This window comes from Malurus melanocephalus, unplaced genomic scaffold (assembly GCF_030028575.1).
Source record: "Malurus melanocephalus ecotype Western Australia unplaced genomic scaffold, MMel_1.1 scaffold_879, whole genome shotgun sequence".
Lineage (NCBI taxonomy): Eukaryota > Metazoa > Chordata > Aves > Passeriformes > Maluridae > Malurus > Malurus melanocephalus.
This window is the reverse complement of record NW_026624111.1, coordinates 135,546-156,672: the sequence shown is the minus strand read 5'-3', so window position 1 is coordinate 156,672 and position 21,127 is coordinate 135,546. Positions and strand designations below refer to the sequence as shown.

The following is a 21,127-nucleotide window of genomic DNA, read 5'->3' as shown; positions in this document are numbered from 1 at the left end:
AAAAAAAAAAAAAAAAAAAAAAAAAAAAAAAAAAAAAAAAAAAAAAAAAAAAAAAAAAGGAAAAAAAAAAAGAGAGAGAAAGAATTGTCTTCTTTTACTTGAGTGATGAATTAGAGGACAAAATTATCAAAGACCAAGTGCTGCTGTTCACAACTTTTCCCTGTATCCTGCTGAACACAGGGAGGGGATGCAACTCCTGAATCCATCTGGGGCASATGTGGGATGCAGTTTGAGTTCTACCACAGCTGATCACAACCATGGACAAAAACCAAGTGCCACATCCACACTTTTTTGAACATTTTCAAGAATAGTTCCATTGCCTTTCATGCTTCAAATGAAGAAATCATCCCTAATATGTGCTCAAACGTCCCCTGGAGCCGTTTGAGGCTGCTCCCTCTGCTCCTGTCAGTTCTCACCTGGGAGAAGAGACCCACCCAAGGGTGAGCCCCTTCCAGGGACTTGAAGAGACCAAATTCTTCACTAATGAGGGTCAAAACACCCACTCAGAGAATAATCCCAGTTTTCATGCTGGGATAAAATCAAGCTTTCCTTTTTTCTGTGCTGAATGGAGGGATCGTGGAGAGGGTTTGTGCTGTATTTGCCCCCAAACTGAAAGCTGCACCGGCATTCACAGCACACASAGATGGTGAATCATCTTTTACCCAGAGGAGTAAAAATTCTGTAGTACAAATTCACTGTGTTCCCATATTTGTCCTCCAAATTGTGTTCGCGCTGCTGTAAATTTTGTATTAAATTATTTAGGTCAGCTTAAATTTGGAAAGCAACAAAACAAGCACCATTTTTTGCCTCATTTACATGTCTGTGGTTGTTGTAACACGGTTTGCTTCCTAAATTAAAGTGATGCAAGCAGGCTGCCAGGGAAGTGAGCGGCAATATTTTTTGGTTGTATTTTTGAAAAGCTGGTTGTAACTCTCAGTCATTAACCCAGGAATAGGGGGATAACTGAAGAATGGAAATTAAGGTTTCTTTCAGTGTCAGGGTGAAGCACCAGCTGCCCCTGGATCTGTGGATGCTCAAATATAAAATTTCATCATTTTCCTGTGAACTAAAAAGCATTTGGAGTCTTTGCTTAATGGTTTAAGRGTATCAATATCCGTGATTAAGGCCTGCCTAGGGGCAGGTATTGTCAGGATCTAGGGGATCACATTAAAAGCCATTAATAGCTGTACCCTGTGCTCTGAAATGATGCAGTCCAGCAGCTGTCCCAGGGAGAAACTCTCCAGGCATGGTGTCACAGGGACACAATGCTAATAATGGGGTTAGRGCTGGCTTACGGTGCCCTGACGGTGCCAGAGCCCTTCCTGTGCCTTTGGAAAGGCTTCTCCTGCTCCTGTTTGCATTGCTGGTGAAATTCCAGCTCCTCCCAGAAACTCCAGACCCCATTTCTGTCCCAGGCAAACACCTCTCTATGCCTCAGTGCTTCCCATAAACATTCCCACACAAATCCTATTGCCCGGAATCCTGTGGGGACGCCCTGGATGCGCTGACAAACATTGCTTTGTGGGTTTCCCTGCATGGATCTCATCTTTCTGCTCCCACCAGACCCCATTTCTCAYAAATGGCAAGGTTTTTTCAGTTAAGGGTGTTCAGCAGGACATGCACGCTGCCGGCCACCTCACCACAGGTGCGGGCCCCACGGCCACCGGTGGCCGGACACACCGTGAGTGGGGGACACAGCCCGGACAGGGTCACAGTGAGGATGGCAGAGAAGGGTCAGACACAGTGACACAGGCAGGTGTCAGGCAGGGACATACAGAGCAGGGATAGGAGATGGCGGGGTGAGGGGAAGGCTGGGCCGGGACATGGCCGCACACGAGGCCCGGGGTCAGCCGGCGACCCGCCAAGAGTCCAGAGAGAGGGATGGTGGATATATGAGAGTTAGTGAGGRCAGAGAGACTAAAGGTGGGCTGGAACCAGGGCAAAAAGGGCAAAAAGCAGGCTTGGGCTGGGGCAAGGAGCGAACAAAGAAATGAGCGAGCCAGCGAGTGAGCCGCCTCAGCCAGTGCCCTGAGCCAACTCCATCAGCATGTCCCAGAAGTAAAAAGCACAGTCTCAAAAGCTGCCCTGCTCAAAAAACCTCAAAAGTTCCTAAGTCACCAAGTCAGAAACAAGTCTCAAAAAACCTCAAAAGTTCCTAAGTCACCAAGTCAGAAAGCAAGTCTCAAAAAAACCTGAAAAGTTCCTAAGTCACCAGGTCAGGAACAAGTCTCAAAAAAACCTCAAAAGTTCCTAAGTCACCAGGTCAGAAACAAGTCTCAAAAAAACTCTCCCCCGCTGGAAAAGCCTGGTAAAATCTGTCCCAGAAGTTGGTGGTGGGTTGGTTTTGATGGTCCCTGGTTCCTGCCAGGCTCTGCCTGCTGGCAGGGGCCATTGAAGCTGAACAACCTTCACTGCTATTTCTCGATGAAGACTTTTCACCATCCCCTTGGGAAATGTCTCTGCAGGGTGAAGTGTTTGCTGTTCCCCTGTGTGAGACATGAAATGGGTGCCACGCCAAGTGTCCCCAGAAACAGCACCTTCTCCCTTCTGCTTCTGCTCAACCCCTGCAAATGGCACATGAGGAGCCCTCCCCTCACATTCCTCTGACAGCCATTCTTGAGACAAATCAAAGTTAGAATGGCTCCTCACAAGCACAAACTAAATTTCTGCTGCCCAGGCACCCATCCTGGAAAYGCCTGTCTCAGCAGTCACTGAAAATCATGTGCATGGGGACACGCTGGGATCAGCTAAACCCAGTGGGACAGTGATTTGGGAAGTGCAAAAAGAGCTGGATCCATTAATTTACATTCCCTTTGGTCAAACATCTTGTTTCCTGTCTGTTCTGGTATAATTATCCCAGCAACATTTGATAAATTTTACTCCTTGCCCATCTCTGGAATAGCTTCCAGGTTTCTCTATAAAACACTCGGATTCAGGCCCTTTTCCTATTTCATGCACCAATACTTAATTTTTGTACATATTTTTATCGATTGCTGTTCTCGGTGTTATTTTATTTTGCTGTTTTACGGCTGCTGTTAACATTTACAAGAGGAATTATTTCACACTGCATGGAAGAACATCACTGCAGTTTTTTTGGCAACACAAATAACAACTAAAATTTGGGGAGGGGGGTTTGTGGAATAAAGGGAGGAGGAGAAGGAGAGGAAAGGCAGCATAGGAGGGTGAGCAAATTGCTTTTCCCTTTTCACATGGTTAAACCCTAAACACTGCTAAACGCCCTTTAGTGGGGAGAGCAGCTCATTTGTGATAGAGGCACAAATGGGCTCAATCAGAAAGGCAACCCCACGGGCACTTCCATTTCTTTGTGTGACATTCCAAACCTGATGGTATTTTCAGCAGCTGGTGATGCGATTTACTCTATTTTTTTGTTTGTTTTGGTTTGTTTTTTTGTGTGAACACAGAAATTTAAATCACTGGAATGCTTTCACYGAGCAAGTCCTCGCCCTCCTGTTTTGTTCCTCCAGGGGCTCTGGGAATTAGGCTGACAGTCTTTGGCAGCCTGAATGATGCCATGGTTGGTTTTTATCAAAGCTGTGTTCCCACGGGAGAGGCCAGGGAAGGTGATCCCTGTGAAACTCAGCAGCACCCACCCACCCACTTGGGGGTTTTCTCCAGTGGGAGGGAGTTGTTACTTTGGCACAAATGAAAGCTCAGGGGTTGATGCCATGAGGTTCCATCTGTGCCTCCTGAATCCATTTCCAGCCCGAATCCTCACTGCAGCTTTCACTGTGACTGATGATTGTGCACACGAGATTCACAGCTGCTGGTGGCTCCAACAAGAAGCACTGGCAGCTCCTGGTGGGCTGATCCCGAGTGGTTTTCCTTCCCCTGGGGGTGGCTGCCAGCTCAGGAGCCCTGGAATATTCTGCAAAACATCTTCTGGTTGTTGCCTGTAGTGACTTCTAGAAAATGCAACCCCTGAATTCCATGGGCTGACTTCTGTTTACTGTGGAAAATGGATGGAAATGCTGCTTTTATTCAAGATTACCATCAAAAACTTCTTATTTTTAGTGATATATTGAGAGAAAAGCTAGCACAATGCAGCTATAAAAGTGGGGTATTTATTTAAAACAAATCGAAAAGGATCGTGTTGTCCTGAAGTTCTGGGTGTCTGAATGCAATCCAGTCTTTCTTATGATCTTGGGCACATATTTCAATTTTCCAGGCTCCCCGCTCTGACAACTTAAACAGAAAGTCTTTCAGGTCCTGGACTCTCTTCATGCATTTTGTACTGAACCTGCCTTCAGGCAAAAGGGAGAAAATGAGCAGAGAATTGGAACATTCCTGCAGCCAAACTCCTCTCCCCAGCCGAGGTCCGTGAGMTCTGCCAGGCTCTCCAGCACTGCACTGAAGTTTTCCTTTCCCGTTCCAGCCTCCTGCAACTTCTGTTAAGAAAAAATGCATTTATGGATTGCTTTTAACACTCAGATTCTCTGACATGATAAAGGGAAAGGGATTGGAAAAGCTGGTGTTGCTTCAGGCTTGTACGATTTCCATCACGCAAAGAAAAGTGGGAGGAAGGAAAGARAAGTTTGTGGGGTGCATGAATCCATCAGGGATCTGCATCGGGCAGGATAATCATGAGCAGAATGTACTGCCATTAAWCTAATGAAGATTACTGATGAAGAGTAATTCTAACTCTTTTATAACATAATACTGCCTAACAGTTCGGCATGGTTAAGGTTTGCAATCAATATGGTCTCAACACTTTGACTCGTACCCTCAAAATCCACATCRAGCATGGTATTTTGCACATCATCTTACCTTTCACTTAATGTTATGTACTTCATAGATAAACATACAGCAAGAGCTGGGGGAGCCTGCTGGATTTCAGCAGGAAGCCACCTRTTCTGACAAGGCTGTTGTTCAAGCAGATGGCCCCATGATGGATTATCTGCTCCTCACCCTTCGTGGTGTCTTCCCACAAAATTTGCCCAGATGTTTAGAGAGAGATTTTCGTGCTTACACGACATTTGCACATCCAGAGGACGGAGGGACCTTCTGTTGAAAAGTCACTCAGCTTGGGAACTTTGTTTGTCTTCTGGGAATAAGCTTTCCCAAGTCCAATTCTTAATGGGATCTGGGCAAAACCCTTTGGTAGAGGTCAGCATGTAGTGCCCCACTGGCACCAAAATAACCACAGCCTCTTCCAGGGTCATCTGTTAAACCCAAAATTGTATTTCTTTCATGAAATAAAGAAGGCAAAGCAATCAAATCTGCTGAGAATTAGAGAACATAAAGGAAAAAATGGCTCTGGAATATTTTTGGTAATGTAATTACAAAATTCCTTAATTTCTTAGTTACTACCCACAGGAAACAGAAATGGAAAAACGCAGAATATACAGTTATACARTCAATTAATTGTCTGCAGAAATCTGTAAAACCCAACTTAATTTTTTTTTTCTTACAAGCTAAACACCAGGCTGTAATAATKGTGTGCAAGTCATATTGAGTACACATTAATCATGTTTTATTTTCTTTATTGAACCTGATCCCTGTATGAAATGAAATAGGGAATTAGGTAATGCCACAAGGAATTAAGAATATGTGAACATTCAAAATAAAATAATAATAATAATAATAATAATAATAACAACAATAATAATAGTAATACATTTATCTTTTCACTGGCTGCATTTTCTCAGTGGCTGATTTCTCCATGACGTTTATACAAGTACAGACCATAACTGTGCTAATAAAGAGGAGATTATACCAATCTATAATTAGAGTAATAAGGAAAAAGGTACAGCAGATCATAATTGAACCAATAAGGGGAAAATATAATCATGTTTAATGGCTTACATGAGTGTTAATGTCTTCTGTATACTTAATAAATTGGAACCCATTTTCATAGTGAGTATCTAAAGCAACTTTCCTGATATTATCAAATTACCCTTCAAACCTGTTGTTGGGAACTTCTGCTGATCCTGGAAGCCCCTCTGGGGCGAGGCCTCTTGGAATAAGCAGAGTAACAGCAGAATTTTGGATGGGTTTGAGCATCAGCTCACCTTCAGCTACAATCACCTTCAGCCCTGAAGAATTTATTTGGGATGTCTCTGGTTTATATTCATGGATAAACAGGCGGGCAGCCTCGTAACAGGGGTGAGATTTAGAAAAAGAAATAGAGAAAGGTTTGGGTGGTGTGACCCGTGTCTGGGCACAAAAAGATGCTCTGCAAGCAGGATATGCTGGAAGGACAAGGCAATGATTTATTTCCTAATATTCACAGCAGAATAACGTGGCTGCAAGCCCCAGAGCTGAGCAGCAGTAATTCCTCCCTGCGGCTGCTGAGCTCCCATCTTCTGTGKGTTTTTTTTTTACCTGAAAATTTCCCAGCGTGCAGCTTTGATGTGTTTCCCTGTGAGTCCTTGAGCTGCTAACTGTCCCCTTCTCAGCAATCTTCCCCCTGCCTGCAGTTTCACCTCTCGAAGCTCGTTCAGCTCGAGTTTCCTTGTTTCCCTCGCAGCTTTTTCTCACAACGTGGTGCTTTGCTCAGAGCTTGGAGCCAAGGTCACGCAGATGCTCAGCATGAAAACCCAGCCAGGGATCAGAGAGAGAGCTGAGCCCTCCCAGGGGAGTTTGACAAGGCTGGAGTTTAAAGCAGCCTCTCCACATCTTCACACAAATGACATCAAATATAGTTTAGCTATAATTTGCTGTTTGATTTCCCTCTCAGGCATTAAAAAAAATAAGGATGTTTCCTACTTTTACGTACTATAAATATGTAAATATTCCCTCAGCCGTGCCCACGTTTGGGGTGTGATGTCCTTTACTTTGAGGTGACACTTGCAGAGATTTTCAGCCCAGTTATCCTGGCAGGAACCCTGGAGCTGTTTCTGAGCTGTAGATGGTTTGGAAGGACAGCACCAAATCTGGTGAACAGGACTTTCCATGTTCAGCTCTGGGGAGACATCGGAAAAGAGGCTCGTGTTTTTTGCTAGGAACATCTGGGATATGTAGTCTTCCAAACATTTTGATCTCTCAAAGATTTCTGAGTTCTGTTAAGTCCTGGAGATAAATGAAAAGAGAGAATTTACCAGAGCATGGAGTGACAAGTGACAAGTGGAGTGACAAGGACAAGGGGGGGTTGGCATCAGAGAGAGAGGAGGTTTAGATCGGATATTGGGCAGGAATTGTTTCCTGTGAAGGTGGGAGGCCCTGGCACAGGGTGCTCAGAGCAGCTGTGGCTGCCCCTGGATCCCTGGCAGTGCCCAAGGCCAGGCTGGACATTGGGGCTGGAGCAGCCTGGGACAGTGGGAGGTGTCCCTGCCATGGCAGGGGTGGCACTGGACGGGCTTTGAGGTCCTTCCCAACCCAAACCATCCATGATTCCATGATGCTGTGATAACATGGAATGTGTGTGACTTAGGACATTAACAACACTTCAGTAACATCCTGAAAGGCAGTTTAATCATGAACTAAATCATAACAGAAAACAATATTTTCATAACACACATTTTAATGTATTTCCATAWAAGTTTATGGKTTTTATGTATAATACCTATTGCTCYCTAAGCTTCKTAGCCTAMTCAATATCAACCTTCCCTTGWGCTGAACTTTGCTCTCATTTCTTCAGACACTTGGGCATTTCTTSTATCAAAATCCCTGTGTCAATGTGACATTGATTCCACGTGTACACATGAAATAACGAAAAGCCACTTTTTATATTTTGTGGTGATTTTTAAGAACCTTTCCCTGAATTTTAAAAATGACATGACCTCATGTAAAGATAGATGGATTTTTTTTTTTAAGTAAAAATAGAAATAACAATAACAAATGTATATAGGTGTGCAATACTTTATATATATACACAAATATATATATATATATATTTATATCAATGTTTCATAGTATTTATACAAATTTATTTTTTATGTTGTATATTGTATATGAAATATATTTATAATATATATATATACACCTTCATATATATATATTTCACCCACTGGTTTACATCTCCTTTTCTTTCACTCTCCCATAGGATCTCTGAGAAAATGACTCTCCACACAATTACTGAGGACATTAAATGTAGTTAATCTCTAATTTTCGCACAGGTATTTTTAGCAGGCTAAGTAATAACTAAAAGAAGTGTTTCYTCTCACGGCACACAGTTGCAAAACTTTAATTTATATGTTAATTTTTTTAATTAAAAGGAAAAAAAAATATAGAAACAGGCTTAGTTTTCTCCAAAAGTACAGCATAATGGTCTAACATGAGGCTGGAGGATAATAGGGGAGAGGTCTGACAGCATAACAGCTTTTCCCAGATGACATCCAGGTAACCCCAAGGCTGAACTCGGAATTTCCTGGTGCCTTGGGAACAGCCTGAGACAGTGGATTCKCTTTTCCTGGGGTCACCTTGTCAGAAAGGCTCCACATTTTGCATTTASTGAAGCAGTGCCTCGGAGCACGAGGGGAAGCCACAACCCTGACAGCAAATGCAGGAAAACACCAACATTGCTTGCAAACAGATGAAGCCAAAAGCAGCATTTTTAGGGTTTGAATCTCCTGCTGCTTCTCTGCTGCTCAAGGTGAAGAGAGTTGAGAGCACAAGCGTCATCACCAGCGTCTGAAATACCTCGCTTTGAATCGGCCTCTAACGAGATTTGGGGTTGGTGATTCATCCCTCTGATGTCACAGAAATGAAGGAAGCGTGTGTGGCCCAGCCACGTCCCCAAATGGGGTGAGGAGGCAGCACACAAAGACAGCGAATGCTGAAACACAGAAAATTCCCTTATTTGAAGAGCACGATTTAGCATTTCCTGCAGGAAACTGTCCTTGAAAAGTTTTGATCAGCAAGAGCTGTCACCAGAAATAATTCTGAATGAATCCTGTTTTATTATTAAGTATTTCTATTACATTGCTGAGTTAACAATCTTGTTTAAGAGTTCTGAAATCCCAACYAGACACAGTATTGGACAGTTCTGTGCTGAAAGTTTAGGGATTTATCACAGAATCCTCAAATGGCCTGGGCTGAAAGGATATTAAAAATTAGCCAGTTCCAGCCCCCTGCCATGGTGGTTTAGGTTTGGAGTGGGACATATTCTCTCCAGTGAACATATCCATGCAAGATACCTATGGAGTGTCTGATCCTAAAGGACACTGTAAAATTACCAGGAGAAATGAAATGACCCGGCCTTCTTGAACTTTCCTCTGTTAAAACACTAATTCCCATGGCTGGCTTTGAAAAAAAAAAAAAACAAAAAAACACTTGTAATCTCTATATTAAGGTCCATAAACTTCATCCCTAACTTTTTATTTCTGTTTTATTCCTGTTCCATGCATTGCCAAATATTGCTTTTGTGTAATTGAAACGGAGCTGCAGTTTGATTATTAAACAGGGGAAGTAATTGTGTTCGGTTCTAAACGGGGAAGCAAAGGTGGGCAGTGGAAAAAAAGTTTAAATTGTGGAAAAATTGGGGTTTTTTTAGATCAGAACTAGACAGCAGATGCTGCTGGGGCCAGCAGTCCCAGCTCCAGGGGATGACCTTCTGGTTCCATGGGATGTCTCGGGGAAGTGGATTTGAGAAGATATTTTGTACAGGCAGTGTAGGGAATTTATTTCTCTTCTCCACCCCTCTAGCTCCATTTGTAYCTTGCAGAATATTTGGATTTTAATGTTGTGCTGCAGCGCTGAGCTGTGGTTCAGCCTGGCTTTGCACCTCCCGTGGAATTATGGTGGGAGCAACGCTCTGGAGAAAGGAGAAAAAGGAGGATATCGGGTATGCTGAGCACCACGAGCCATTTCCTGTTTGAGGCCCAAGGAAAGAGAGGCTGTGACACCCCAAGGGTCCCATTTTTAACGCCACCATCAGAGGGGACCTGCGGTGGCCTGGCTGGGCAGGGCGAGCTCCTGTTCCATCTGCCACGGGTCTAAAACCACAAACAAACACTTCCCTTCCGGTGAGAAAAAAAAAAGCAAAAAAACTACAGGTGAGAGAGTGCTCTGAGCAAGGCGAAAGAGAGGTTTGATTTATTATATTCGCATTTGTATTTATTCCCATAAAACAGGTGTCCCGGGCACAGAACGCATCCCTGCGCTCCCCCAGCTCCGTGCCCGGCTTTGCCCATCCCGGGCTGTCCTGGAGCGTTCCCCCCGCGATCCCGCTGCTCCGGGAGCAGATGCGGGATGGGAGGCAGAGGCTGCCGGCGGATGGAGCGGCTGCTGCCAACTCTCGCGAGCTCCATGTCAGAAGGGCTCGATTATAATGTCAGCCCCGGCCAATTGTCGGGCTCAGAGCGGCGGCGGCACCGCTGCGCTTCCCCCGGCGCGTCCCCGCATCCCGGCGCTTAAAAACTTTGTAGCTCTTGTAACAGGAGCGGGGTAAGTGATTCTCTCTTCTCGCGTCTCTGCCTGCCAGGATAATTCCCAGCTCAGTCTGATTTGCGCGGGGATTGGGATCTCTGGGAGCGYTCTGCTCTGCCCATTTGTTGCTCTCTCTGCTCTGCAAATGGAACCAGCGAGCAGCGTGTGTGCCAGAACCTGGCATTATTCAAGGGATTCTGGGCTAAGCAAATTAGAAATCACTTATTAATTCAGCCATCTCTCCTATTTAAATAGTGATTGTATAGCCTGGTATATAGATTTTTTTTTTTTGGCTGGGTAAGGATTTGCAAGGGGGAGGAAATAGCGTGGAAATAAATAGCGTTCCCTTGCTGARTAAGAATGCAAGAGTGGAGTCTGTTCAACTTTCTCTGGGGGAACTACTACAGCAGCAGCTTTTTAAAATATGCAAATACCCTTCGTGATATAATTCTGGGTGAGCGTTGATGAGCTAAAGTAATCTTCTGACCCTTTTATACTCTCATTGTAATAATCAAGTAATGTTTGTTTTGCTCGATGTGCTTCACGTTGCTGAGTTTGGTTTAAAGCRGCATTAAAAACCTTATTAAATGTAATATTTGCCAGGCATTCAAGGTGTARTAATAATCCTGTGTCACTTGCTGCTTTTGTTAATATTAGCAGAGTGACCTGAGAGTAGATGAGTCTTCTCATTCAGCAGCGCAAAACTTCTGTGTTTTTCAAGCTTGATCTATTTCTAACTTTTTCTTTGAAATGCCAGGGCTAATTTAAAAGGTACAGGACTGAACTTTTTTGTTGTTGTTTGTTTTTTCCTCACTAATATTATTGCCTAAAACTTCTGCCTTTATGTTTTGCAATGCTACAGTGTTTTCCTCCCATCCCATCCCTTTTTAATTAACAGGAAAGTGCAGGGGGAGAATTATTTTTAATTACTATTTAGGTAGAAAAAAGTTTTGGCTATTTTAATTAAGTTGCTTTCCTTAGTGTCATTTTCTCTTCATAATGACAATATTTGAACTATCTTCTTAGTTCCAGCTTGTTTTTGTGGTTTGGTCCTGATTTTCCTTCACAAMTTCAGTGTCAGATCAACAACAGATTAAGAGAAACAATTTCTCGCATCTCACAGTGGTTTTGGGTGCTCCAATACCTAACTGGATCCCTCCTTCACCCTTCTCCAATCCTCCTCCATCATTATCCTTCTCCCAGCTCTGGTGGCTTTTCAGGATCTTGGGTCTGGTTTTGCAGAGGGGCTGAGAGAACCCTGGGGGGATGCTCAACACTGATGAATTTGTAAGTGCAGATTTGCAGAGCAAACCAAATTACTCTGTCACCTCTCCTTCCATGGCCTGTCCTCAACCTTCATGAGAAAGTTTTAAAATGAATTATGATGTATTAAAAAATARCATAATCCCAAATGAGAAAGATGTGCACTGGTTTAGCAGGCTGRAAATATTCAGCAAACTGGGTGAATTATGCCCAGTTTTATGAAACACGGTGAGGTTTAGGCTTGAGTGTTTTAGCAAACTGGGGTAACTGTAAATGCAGGTTCTTGTTCTGGTCTGTGTCTAGGTTTGGGTTGGATCTCAGGAAAGGTTCTTCCCTCAGAGGGTTCTGGACACTGCCCAGGCTCCCCAGGGAATGTCACAGTCCCAGAGCTCCAGGAATGTTTGGACACTGCTCCCAGAGGTGCTCAGGGTGGGATTGTTGGGGGGTCTGTGCAGGGCCAGGAGCTGGRCTGGATGATCCCTGTGGATCCCTTCYCATKCAGGATATTCCATTTTTCCGTGCCTGGAACAGAGGGAGGGCAGCTCAAAGCCACAGAATGCTGAGAGTGATCCTTCCCCTGCCAAGTGCTGCCCCAAACTCCCTGGGATCTGCTGGACCCCGGGAGCTGACCACTCACATCTCTGATATTTCTCAAACTGGGCACTCTCAGGTTTGTGCAAGCCAAGCTGGAGACTGCGTGGAGTGTGAGATCAGCTCTATCACCCCCATTGGCCACCTCATCTATTTTATTTTAACAAAACAACCGGAGCATCAAATGTTTACGTTTTCTAAAATGTATCYCTTTTCTCTCTGTTTAGATGAATGCTAAAAATACTGTCCCTGAAGATTCCTCGCTGCTCCTTTGATGCTGTCTCAAAATTAGGACCCCCTTTGCACAAAACCTTCCCCTTCTCCCCCCGCTGCATTTTCTTTCCAAGAACAGGCAAACAAGCAGGAGCAGCTCAAATTAGGCCGCAGCTGTATTTTCCAGAGAAATTGTCCTCGTTCCTTTTAAGGACACAAGCGCTGCTCACCAACAAAGAATGGCCTGTTTAAAGGGACAGGACGGGCAACAAGCAAAAAAAAAAAAATAGAAGGGAGCTTTGTTGAGCATTTTCACATACGTAAAGCACAGAAATGGTTTTATGCAAATTGTGGTTTTGTGACTTTTTGGTTTCAAGGGGACGGTGCTGAGGTTTTATTTGAAATTTTTTTGGGGTGCTTAAACATGATATATGTCAACATTTATATCCACAGCTTTAAGATAATACTGATTATCTCTGTAAAGTTCTCAGGAAGGAAAGCAGACGATACTCAAATTATTACACACCATCTTCAAAAATCCTTGATGTTATAACATTTTAGTATTAATTTTAAATAGTAGAAGTATGACTGCTTCGTATGACTCTGCTGGTTGTAAAATTGGTTAAGGTGCTCCAGATCTTAGAAGAAATTATTAATTTGGGTTTTGGCCGGTGGGTAAATCACCTGCAGTGTCAGAGCCTGCTTGTGTGATTTCATCTGTCCCAGTCTGGCTTCTTCAATTCAACATCCTACACTGAGTTCCAGAGTTTTCAGCAAGAGAATTTTTCTGAAGTACTGACTAAATATAAATATGAATATAAATATAAATAATATAAACACTGAACACAGTCTTTGCAACACAAATCCCCAAAAGAACTTCTAGTTAAAAATGCCTATGCTTTGTGCAGCAGCACCATCTTCTTTTCAATGCCCCCTGGCATGACCTACGTTATTTAATAAAACATTTTGGTACTAATATATTGTAATATTAATACTGAATAAATTTTTATTATTGTATTTCAGGAATCATGATTTGGACAAACAGTTCAAGCCTYTCCACCGGATTTCTGATGGGATTTATCCTCCTGTCCATGCTCATCAGGAAGGTGGTGCCYGAAGAGAACATCATTGCAACCAAGAGTGGCAAAGTCAGAGGGACAAACATGCAGGTGCTGGGGGGCACGGTCACAGCTTTCCTTGGAATCCCCTATGGACAGCCCCCCATTGGGAGGCTGCGATTCCAAAAGCCAGAACCCCGGGAGCARTGGTCAGATGTTTGGGATGCCACCAGACACGCCAACTGCTGTTTCCAGCCCATAGACACAACTTACCCAGGCTTTGCTGGGGCGGAGATGTGGAACCCAAAAACCAACCTGAGTGAAGACTGCTTGTACCTGAATGTATGGGTTCCCTCTCCCAAACCCAAAAACGCCACTGTCATGGTGTGGATTTATGGTGGTGGCTTTGAGTCGGGGTCCTCTTCCCTGCCTGTCTACGATGGGAAGTTCCTGGCCAGGGTGGAAAGAGTGGTTGTGGTTTCCATGAATTACAGGACTGGTGCWTTGGGATTTCTGTCCTTGCCAGGAAACCAGAAAGCTCCTGGAAATGCGGGTTTGTTTGATCAAAGGCTGGCACTCCAGTGGGTCCAGGAGAACATAGCAGCCTTTGGAGGCAATCCCAAAAGCGTCACTCTGTTTGGAGAGAGCGCTGGCTCGGCCTCTGTCACCTACCACCTCCTGTCTCCGAACAGCCACCCTTTGTTCACCAGGGCCATCCTGCAGAGTGGCTCTGCAAATGCCCCCTGGGCTGCAATTACAGCTGCTGAGGCCAGGATCAGAGCGGTGGCTTTGGCCAAACAGCTCCAGTGTCCCACCARCAACGAGTCCGAGCTCATTCTCTGCCTCCAAGGCAAGGACCCCAAGGAAATACTGGAAAATGAAATATTTACTGTTCCATATGGCTCTCTTCTACAAGTCTATTTCTGTCCAAGCGTGGATGGYGATTTTCTGACGGACATGCCAGAAGTGTTGATTGAGAACGGCCTTTTCAAGCAAACCCAGATCCTGGTGGGTGTTAATAAAGATGAAGGGTCATCATTTCTGGCATATGGAGTGCCTGGCCTTGACAAGGATAGCGATGGCTTGATCAATAAAACCCAGTTTGAAGCAGGTTTGGCTCTKGCCTTCCCACAAGCGAGCAAACTGGCCATAGAGTCGATCGTCTTTCACTACACGGACTGGGAAAACGTGGARAAGCCGGAGCACTACCGGGACGCCATCGACGACGTTATCGGGGACTACAACATCATCTGTCCCGTGATGGAGTTCAGCACCAGCTTCGCCCAGCTGGGCCACCACGTGTTCTTTTATTTCTTTGAGCATCGCTCCTCCAAGCTGCCCTGGCCCGAGTGGATGGGGGTCATGCACGGCTACGAGATTGAGTTTGTGTTCGGGCTGCCCCTGGAGAGGAGGGTGAATTACACCAAATCTGAGGAGCTCCTGAGCCGCTCCATGATGAGATACTGGGCCACTTTTGCCAAAACGGGGTAAGTTTATCCTGCAAGTTTGCTTGGTTGGATGTTGTTTCACCAGGGGAAAAAACTTGACGGTTTCAGCGCTGCTTTGGAGCCTGACTGGAAGCAGATTAATTGTTCAGTTATCCAGAATTCCTGTTTCAGTTCTGACAAAAGCACTGTTTTCATAAAATAAACCGTTGATGTGTTGTTCCCTCTATTGGACAAGCTTAAGGAAACAATGTTTATCCGCCCATAAAAACAAATACAAACCATTCTTTGCCATGGCAGCGGTTGTTACAAAGGCAGGTAATGGTTTCAAGTGTTAGAAACAAAATATTTCAAATGCTAGAAAAGACTTCCAGCAGTCTAAGTAGGAGGAAAAAGCCCGATTTCCTTGAGGATGTAATTTGGTGTGTAAGGTGGAGGTGTGTTATGTTCATGTGGTGAAGGGATTGGGATTTCAGGACATGCATCTCCAAAAGCCTCTCCTCCCTTGTGTGCTAACTCATGACAAAACCATGACCAATTCCAGTCCACTCATCTTGAAGTGAAATGTGGCCCAGCCTGCAGAAGGAGCAAATCAGAATATTTCATTTGGGTGTTTGGAATGGATGAAATCCAACCCCTCTCCAGAAGGARTCAGGAGAAGTGAGGCAGCCCTTGCTCCTCTCTGCAGGGCTGGGGGCTCTCAGTGTGATGCTCTGYTGGAAATTAAAACATTTCAGAGCAGGGACAAGCACAGCCCCAGCCACAGTCGTGGTTTAGCCCCAAGCCTGGTGGGAAGGGTTTCCAGAAGCTTGGGTTTTGCTCTCTCCTGAGAAAATTATATATACAAAAGTCTGGGCCTTGGAGAACACACCACCTAACGGTTAATTTGCACTCTAAAAACATTTCTTTAATTTGAATGTTAAAATCCTGCATTAATTCTGTTTCCAAGGTGGGCCTTTTGTTTGATTTGTTTGGATATATAGATTTGTAAGKGCTGAAATCAACACTGGAACAGGATCTAATTAATTTTTTAATAGATTAGAGGGGACTGCTGTGCTCATTTAGTCCACTCAGCCTTGTACATAACACAAAACACAGGTAGGATTGAAATGTTTCCACTCATAAAAATGTTTCCACTGATTAAAAATCCAGAACAAACATGGTTAGGTTGTTTTAAATATTAATTCCACTTAAAAGATTACATTATAAAAGTAAGCATTGTTTCTAGGCTGAATTTGCCTATTCTTCCTCCACATTTTCCTGGTATTATATTTTGACAGTTTGGAAGATTCATATTATTATTTTTGGTCCATATAGAGATTGATTACAAAGGATGTATTAAAATAATTTTTAGTCCTTTTTTTTAAAGATCGTTTGTTAAACAAACCAGGTCATACCCTTGAGCCTTTCACTAATGTKCTTTTTCTTGGATAATAATTCTCCACATCTCAACCTGTGATTCATCCACACCTTGTTGGAGCTTTCCCTGTCAGAATTAAACACTGATCCCTAAGGAGCTGTAATTCCAGGTGTCATCTCCCCCTTCCAGTTCAACCTGATGTTCCCTGTTTATCCATCCCAGGACAGCGCTGTTTGTTCTTTGGGGTGTTATCTGGGAGTTTCTGTGTTCCAAGGGCTCCACCACCCACCCCAAATCTGTGTTCCCCCCTTCTTGGGCTCTCTCCAGCTCCGGGACACCCCAAATTTGGTGGCTGCCACCCCCCAGCCTTGTCTTGTCCCTTCACCTCTCCCTCCATGCTGAACTCACAGCTATTTTTTTATCCCTTTTTTAACAGATTTACTATCAATAGGTGTGATTGATTGATTGATTGATTGATTGATTGATTGATTGATTGATTGTCGTGATCTGTAGGTGGATTAATTACCTTAACAACTCCAATCCCCTTTATATTCTCAACATTATAATATTTCTTTTACCACAAGAGATGAGCATATTAAAGCTCAGAAAACAGCTACACCAATAGCTGTACTCTATTTTGAGGGGAAAAAGCGAAACTCAGGTCTATATTTGATTTTGCAGAGCAATATTTACATTTCTTTGAACTAGTGGTTTCCACTGCATTCTGTATATATTTAATTTTCATGTACATAACTTTTATGTGTGTAGATATATAAATCTCAATAACCTGCTCTGCAAAACACTGTTCCTGGAGCTCCTAAAATTAGGCAGCATAAGGTACATTCAGGTTTGAGTTTGTGGAAAGCAGTCCTGTCACCTACTCTGATCATCATTCACACTATAATTAGATTACCCCACAGATCCAATTTCAAGTGGTTTCCACAGCAAACAGCAAATAATTCCTCCCTCTGCTTCCAGCACGAGGATCCAAACCACTCTTGGGATAAACAATACAATCCTGCAATTTATTTATTAAAAAAGCTCAGGATTAACCCTCCACGTGACCCTTTCCTCACTCTCCAGAGCAGGGACACMTCAAGCTCTGCATCCCATTATTCAGAGTGTGCAAGGAGTGGGGAAGCAATAAAAAATTCCTAATAATTCCAATATTAATTTGTGATCTTTTTTTTTTTTTTCCTGGCACATTTGAGCGCAGTGAACATTTACAAAGAACTGGGGAAGCCCTGTTTTGACATAATGTTTATAGGAAACTCTGGCATGATCAAAGGGCAAACCTCTGAGGGGAAAATTCCCATCGATGCCTCCAGCAGATGAAGAGAAAAKCAAGCAAAAATGAGAAATATTGTACAGCACCGTTTTTAGTGAGGGCGTTTGACCTAATATTCTAATGTGCAGGAGTACAAAAGCACCAGGGAGGGGAGAGCAGCCTGCAGAGGAAAGGAGATGAAGCAGAGTCAACAAAAATGGAAGAAATCGTGTTTTTCCTGGTGTTTTCTGTCTGGGAGGGACTGAGAGGTCTCAGAGCTGCTTCTCATGAGGGGACTTCAATCCCAAWCTTTGACCTTAGTGGGCTCTGGGTTTTATTCTGGTGTGAAGAATAAAAATGCTGATAGGAAAAGTTAAAAATATGCACTTAGGAGCATTTTCTGTTTTTGTCGTGGTTGAAAGAGCATTTTCTGTTTCTGTCATGGTTGAACCCAAATCAGCACATAAACCCCACAAAGCTGTGCCCTCTGCCCCCAAAGATGGATGGGGCAGAGAATCAGAAGGGTCAAAGCATGAAAATTTGTGAGAAATCCCTAAGGTCACATAAGGACAAAGGAAAGAAGTCAGGGACAGAAAAAGAAATGATTCCTTCAAAGCATCCCAAGAGTGTCAGTCCCAAGAAATCCCCGATTTCTGCATTTCTCAGGAATTAAAAGGGCATTGCCACCTAGCCCAGAGGTTTCCCAGTCCTCCACCACCCCCAGCAGGACTGGATGCCATTTTMCAAATCTCTGAGCACTTCCTATTTCACATCCTGGATAAAAATAAACATCGGTGATAACTGACCATTGTTCCTGGAAAATTACAGGTGTGAAGAATTTCTATTTTTGGATTTAAACAGGGAATGGAGATATGGAGGATTCAGTGGGAGACAGGAGCAGACATTTCTCCTGTGAGCCTCAGAGCTGGGYGCTGCTGTTACACTCCAAATCCCTCTTCTGGATCCCAGGGAATAATGTCATTTTTAGGAATCTGCCACAGATTTACCCAGTCGGTGAAGATCCTGCTCAAATGATCTTTTTTAATAACTAAATTTGGGTATCAAGTAGATTTGACCAGGCATTCCAGCCATTCCAGCCATTCCTGCTTCTTTTAAGCTATTTCATAAATTTTTTCCCCTTTTTTTTTTGCATGTATTTGAGCCTTGAAAGAGCAATATTTTCATCATACCCTGAAAAATCCCCATTCTACCAGCAAGGGAAGAAAGAGACTTATTACTCCTGCTGTCTGAATAAATCAAACTTAATAAAATATTTGGGTTAAGGAAAGAACAGATTCCAGAATTGATGTTCTCAATTTACACTTTGAGTTTAAACTTCTCCTTTCACCTTGAACTAGGGAGTCCTCAGCTTATTCTTGCATTTAAGAATATTGAGAGTTGAATATCAATTCATAGCTTCAAAATCATTTGATAAAACACCAGAGATCATCACAGTTGGACCAAGAGATGTGATCAGATTGGATTCAGCAGGAAACCATYGTGTGGTGTCATGAAAAGTGCTGGATCAGGCACAGTATGATTATTTTTGTGTGAAAACAATGTTTATTTTAACAATATTATTAGTTTTCAGTGGCTTTCTCCTGAATTCTCTCCAGCACACTTGATTTTAAGCTACATCCACAGTGAAATAATCTAAATTTCTCTTCTTAAACATTCTTAGAGTCCATTTCCCTGCCACACTTCCATTATTCTTCAGGAACCTTTTGAAAGCAGGCAGGTGACACCAACAGCTCCTACCAACCCCAAGCTCCGGGATGTTCTCCTACTCCTGGGAAGCAAAAATAAATGGAATAAATTTTATTTATCCTGAAAAATGAGAGAGCATCCCAAATCCTTGGGTGCCTTTTCTGTTCCTTCATCCATGCGATTTGTACCTGCATTTTTTAGTCAAGAGTGATGCAAAGTGACAAGAGACAGACAAAGCAGATGAGCTGGAAACTCCAGCAAGAATAGAACGGAGCACACGAAAAGAATATTTTTTAAGGCTTTGTGAAAAATGTTTCGGATAAAAGGAAACGGGCAAAACTTGTCTCCCTGCCAGTTTTACAACTGCTGAAACAAATCTTTGCAGCTTTTTCTATAAAGTGAAGCCTTTGAAATATTCCCTCCTATGTTTTAGGGGAATTTGTGAGGCTTTGATTGTCCCACTAAAGCTGTGAAGCACTTTGTCTGGTTATTATTGCCTTTCCCTGATGTTCCACGGGCAGACACGTAATAAATTCCAGCGCTTTTGTTACCAACTTATCACAACCTGTTTATGGAGAGTGCTTTGAGAGCAGCAAGAACAAAACCAACAGCCTCGTATAGAGTCCAGGCAGCACTTGAACTGGGTACCTATATACTCAGGGTACGGGGAGGACTGGATGGAGTGGGAAAAAATAAAAATAAAAAACTCCAACCACTTTTAATTTCCTTGTACTTCAGGAAGTTGGAAGTTTTATGTCCCACTAAGCCATTTCCAGGGTAAGGAATTTACTGTGGGCWGTATTTCTGCCAGAGGTTTGCTCGTGTTTACAGGGATAGAGGGAAGTTTTTGGGTTGGAGCCGCTCTGATCCTCACAGGGTCTTCCAATGCACCAGAGCCAGAGCTCAGGGGGGCCAAGAGGAGCCTTTTCCYGAGGCTGCTGCTCCTCATGTCTCACATTCATCTAAAAAATTTCATTTTACATCTTAACTAGACCCTGATCAGGTCAAGAATCCAAAAGAAAAGATTTCGGATGAAAAAAAGGAGTATCAACGAAGCACAAGAGGTTCCCTAAAATACGAAAAAGTATATAGAAAGTCTTTCCTTCCCATGTTAGAGAAAATTAAAGCTTTCACTTTGACCCCAAAAGGCACATTTATTCTCACAATCACTCTCTTTCTTTGAGTAATTCCTGAACCATGAAAAAATTTTGCAAATTATAATCATGAACAAAAAAACAAAAGAAAAAAGGTCAAATTGTAAGAAACTTTACTCCTATTTCTCCACCTTCATTTTTGGGTTCTTAAAAGTGACTTATCATCTTCACCAGGGTCTGTATCCATTGTTATATTCAGAAACAGTAATGGAAACACCTTTTTAGCAWACTATTAGGAAATAGTGGATCATGGAAAATATCAGTAACCAGAGCCTCTCACCTTGGCAGGCATCTCTCCCTCTGCAGCTTGCAAGCTGACAAGCTCTCAGTGAATTACAAAATTGAAAACAGGAGTATTTGATTCAGATGCCTTTTGAAAATAGATCTGGATACAAATAGTTGAGATTGGTTTATTACTATTGGAAATATTGTAAATTATGGGATGTCTCATTACTTTCCAGGCAGCAAATGTGATTCTGTCCAGGCAGATTTTACTCCCTCCAACAGATGAGTCAAACCTTTATTGTCAAACAGCAGACGAGAACATCTATTAAAGAAATGTCCAAATATTGTAGGAATCGAGTGAAAATCAAACTAAAACCCAAAGCTGAAATGCAGAGTTTGGCTGGAAGGGAACACTGGTGATGCTTTATGGAGCACGGTGAGCTCGAATTCATTTGTCAAAGGCTGAGGGGTCAAAATCATCAGCAGTGATTCACAGGCCTGGGAGTGAGCAAAGTGAA

At 43.1% G+C, this 21,127-nt stretch overlaps 1 protein-coding gene across 2 annotated transcripts in view; it reads left to right on the top strand.

Annotated features, from left to right (window-relative positions):
• Window positions 1-21,127, top strand: part of BCHE (butyrylcholinesterase) — a 45,513-nt gene that overhangs the window by 7,576 nt on the left and 16,810 nt on the right. The window contains exons 1-2 of one of the 2 annotated variants that reach the window (XM_057385843.1): window positions 10,238-10,344; window positions 13,417-14,938. In XM_057385843.1, the coding sequence (XP_057241826.1) occupies window positions 13,422-14,938 (1,517 nt within the window). In that variant the 5' untranslated portion in view covers window positions 10,238-10,344; window positions 13,417-13,421. Of the gene's footprint in view, window positions 1-10,237; window positions 10,345-13,416; window positions 14,939-21,127 lie in introns of those variants that run through there. The other variant, XM_057385842.1, reaches the window with a different exon arrangement.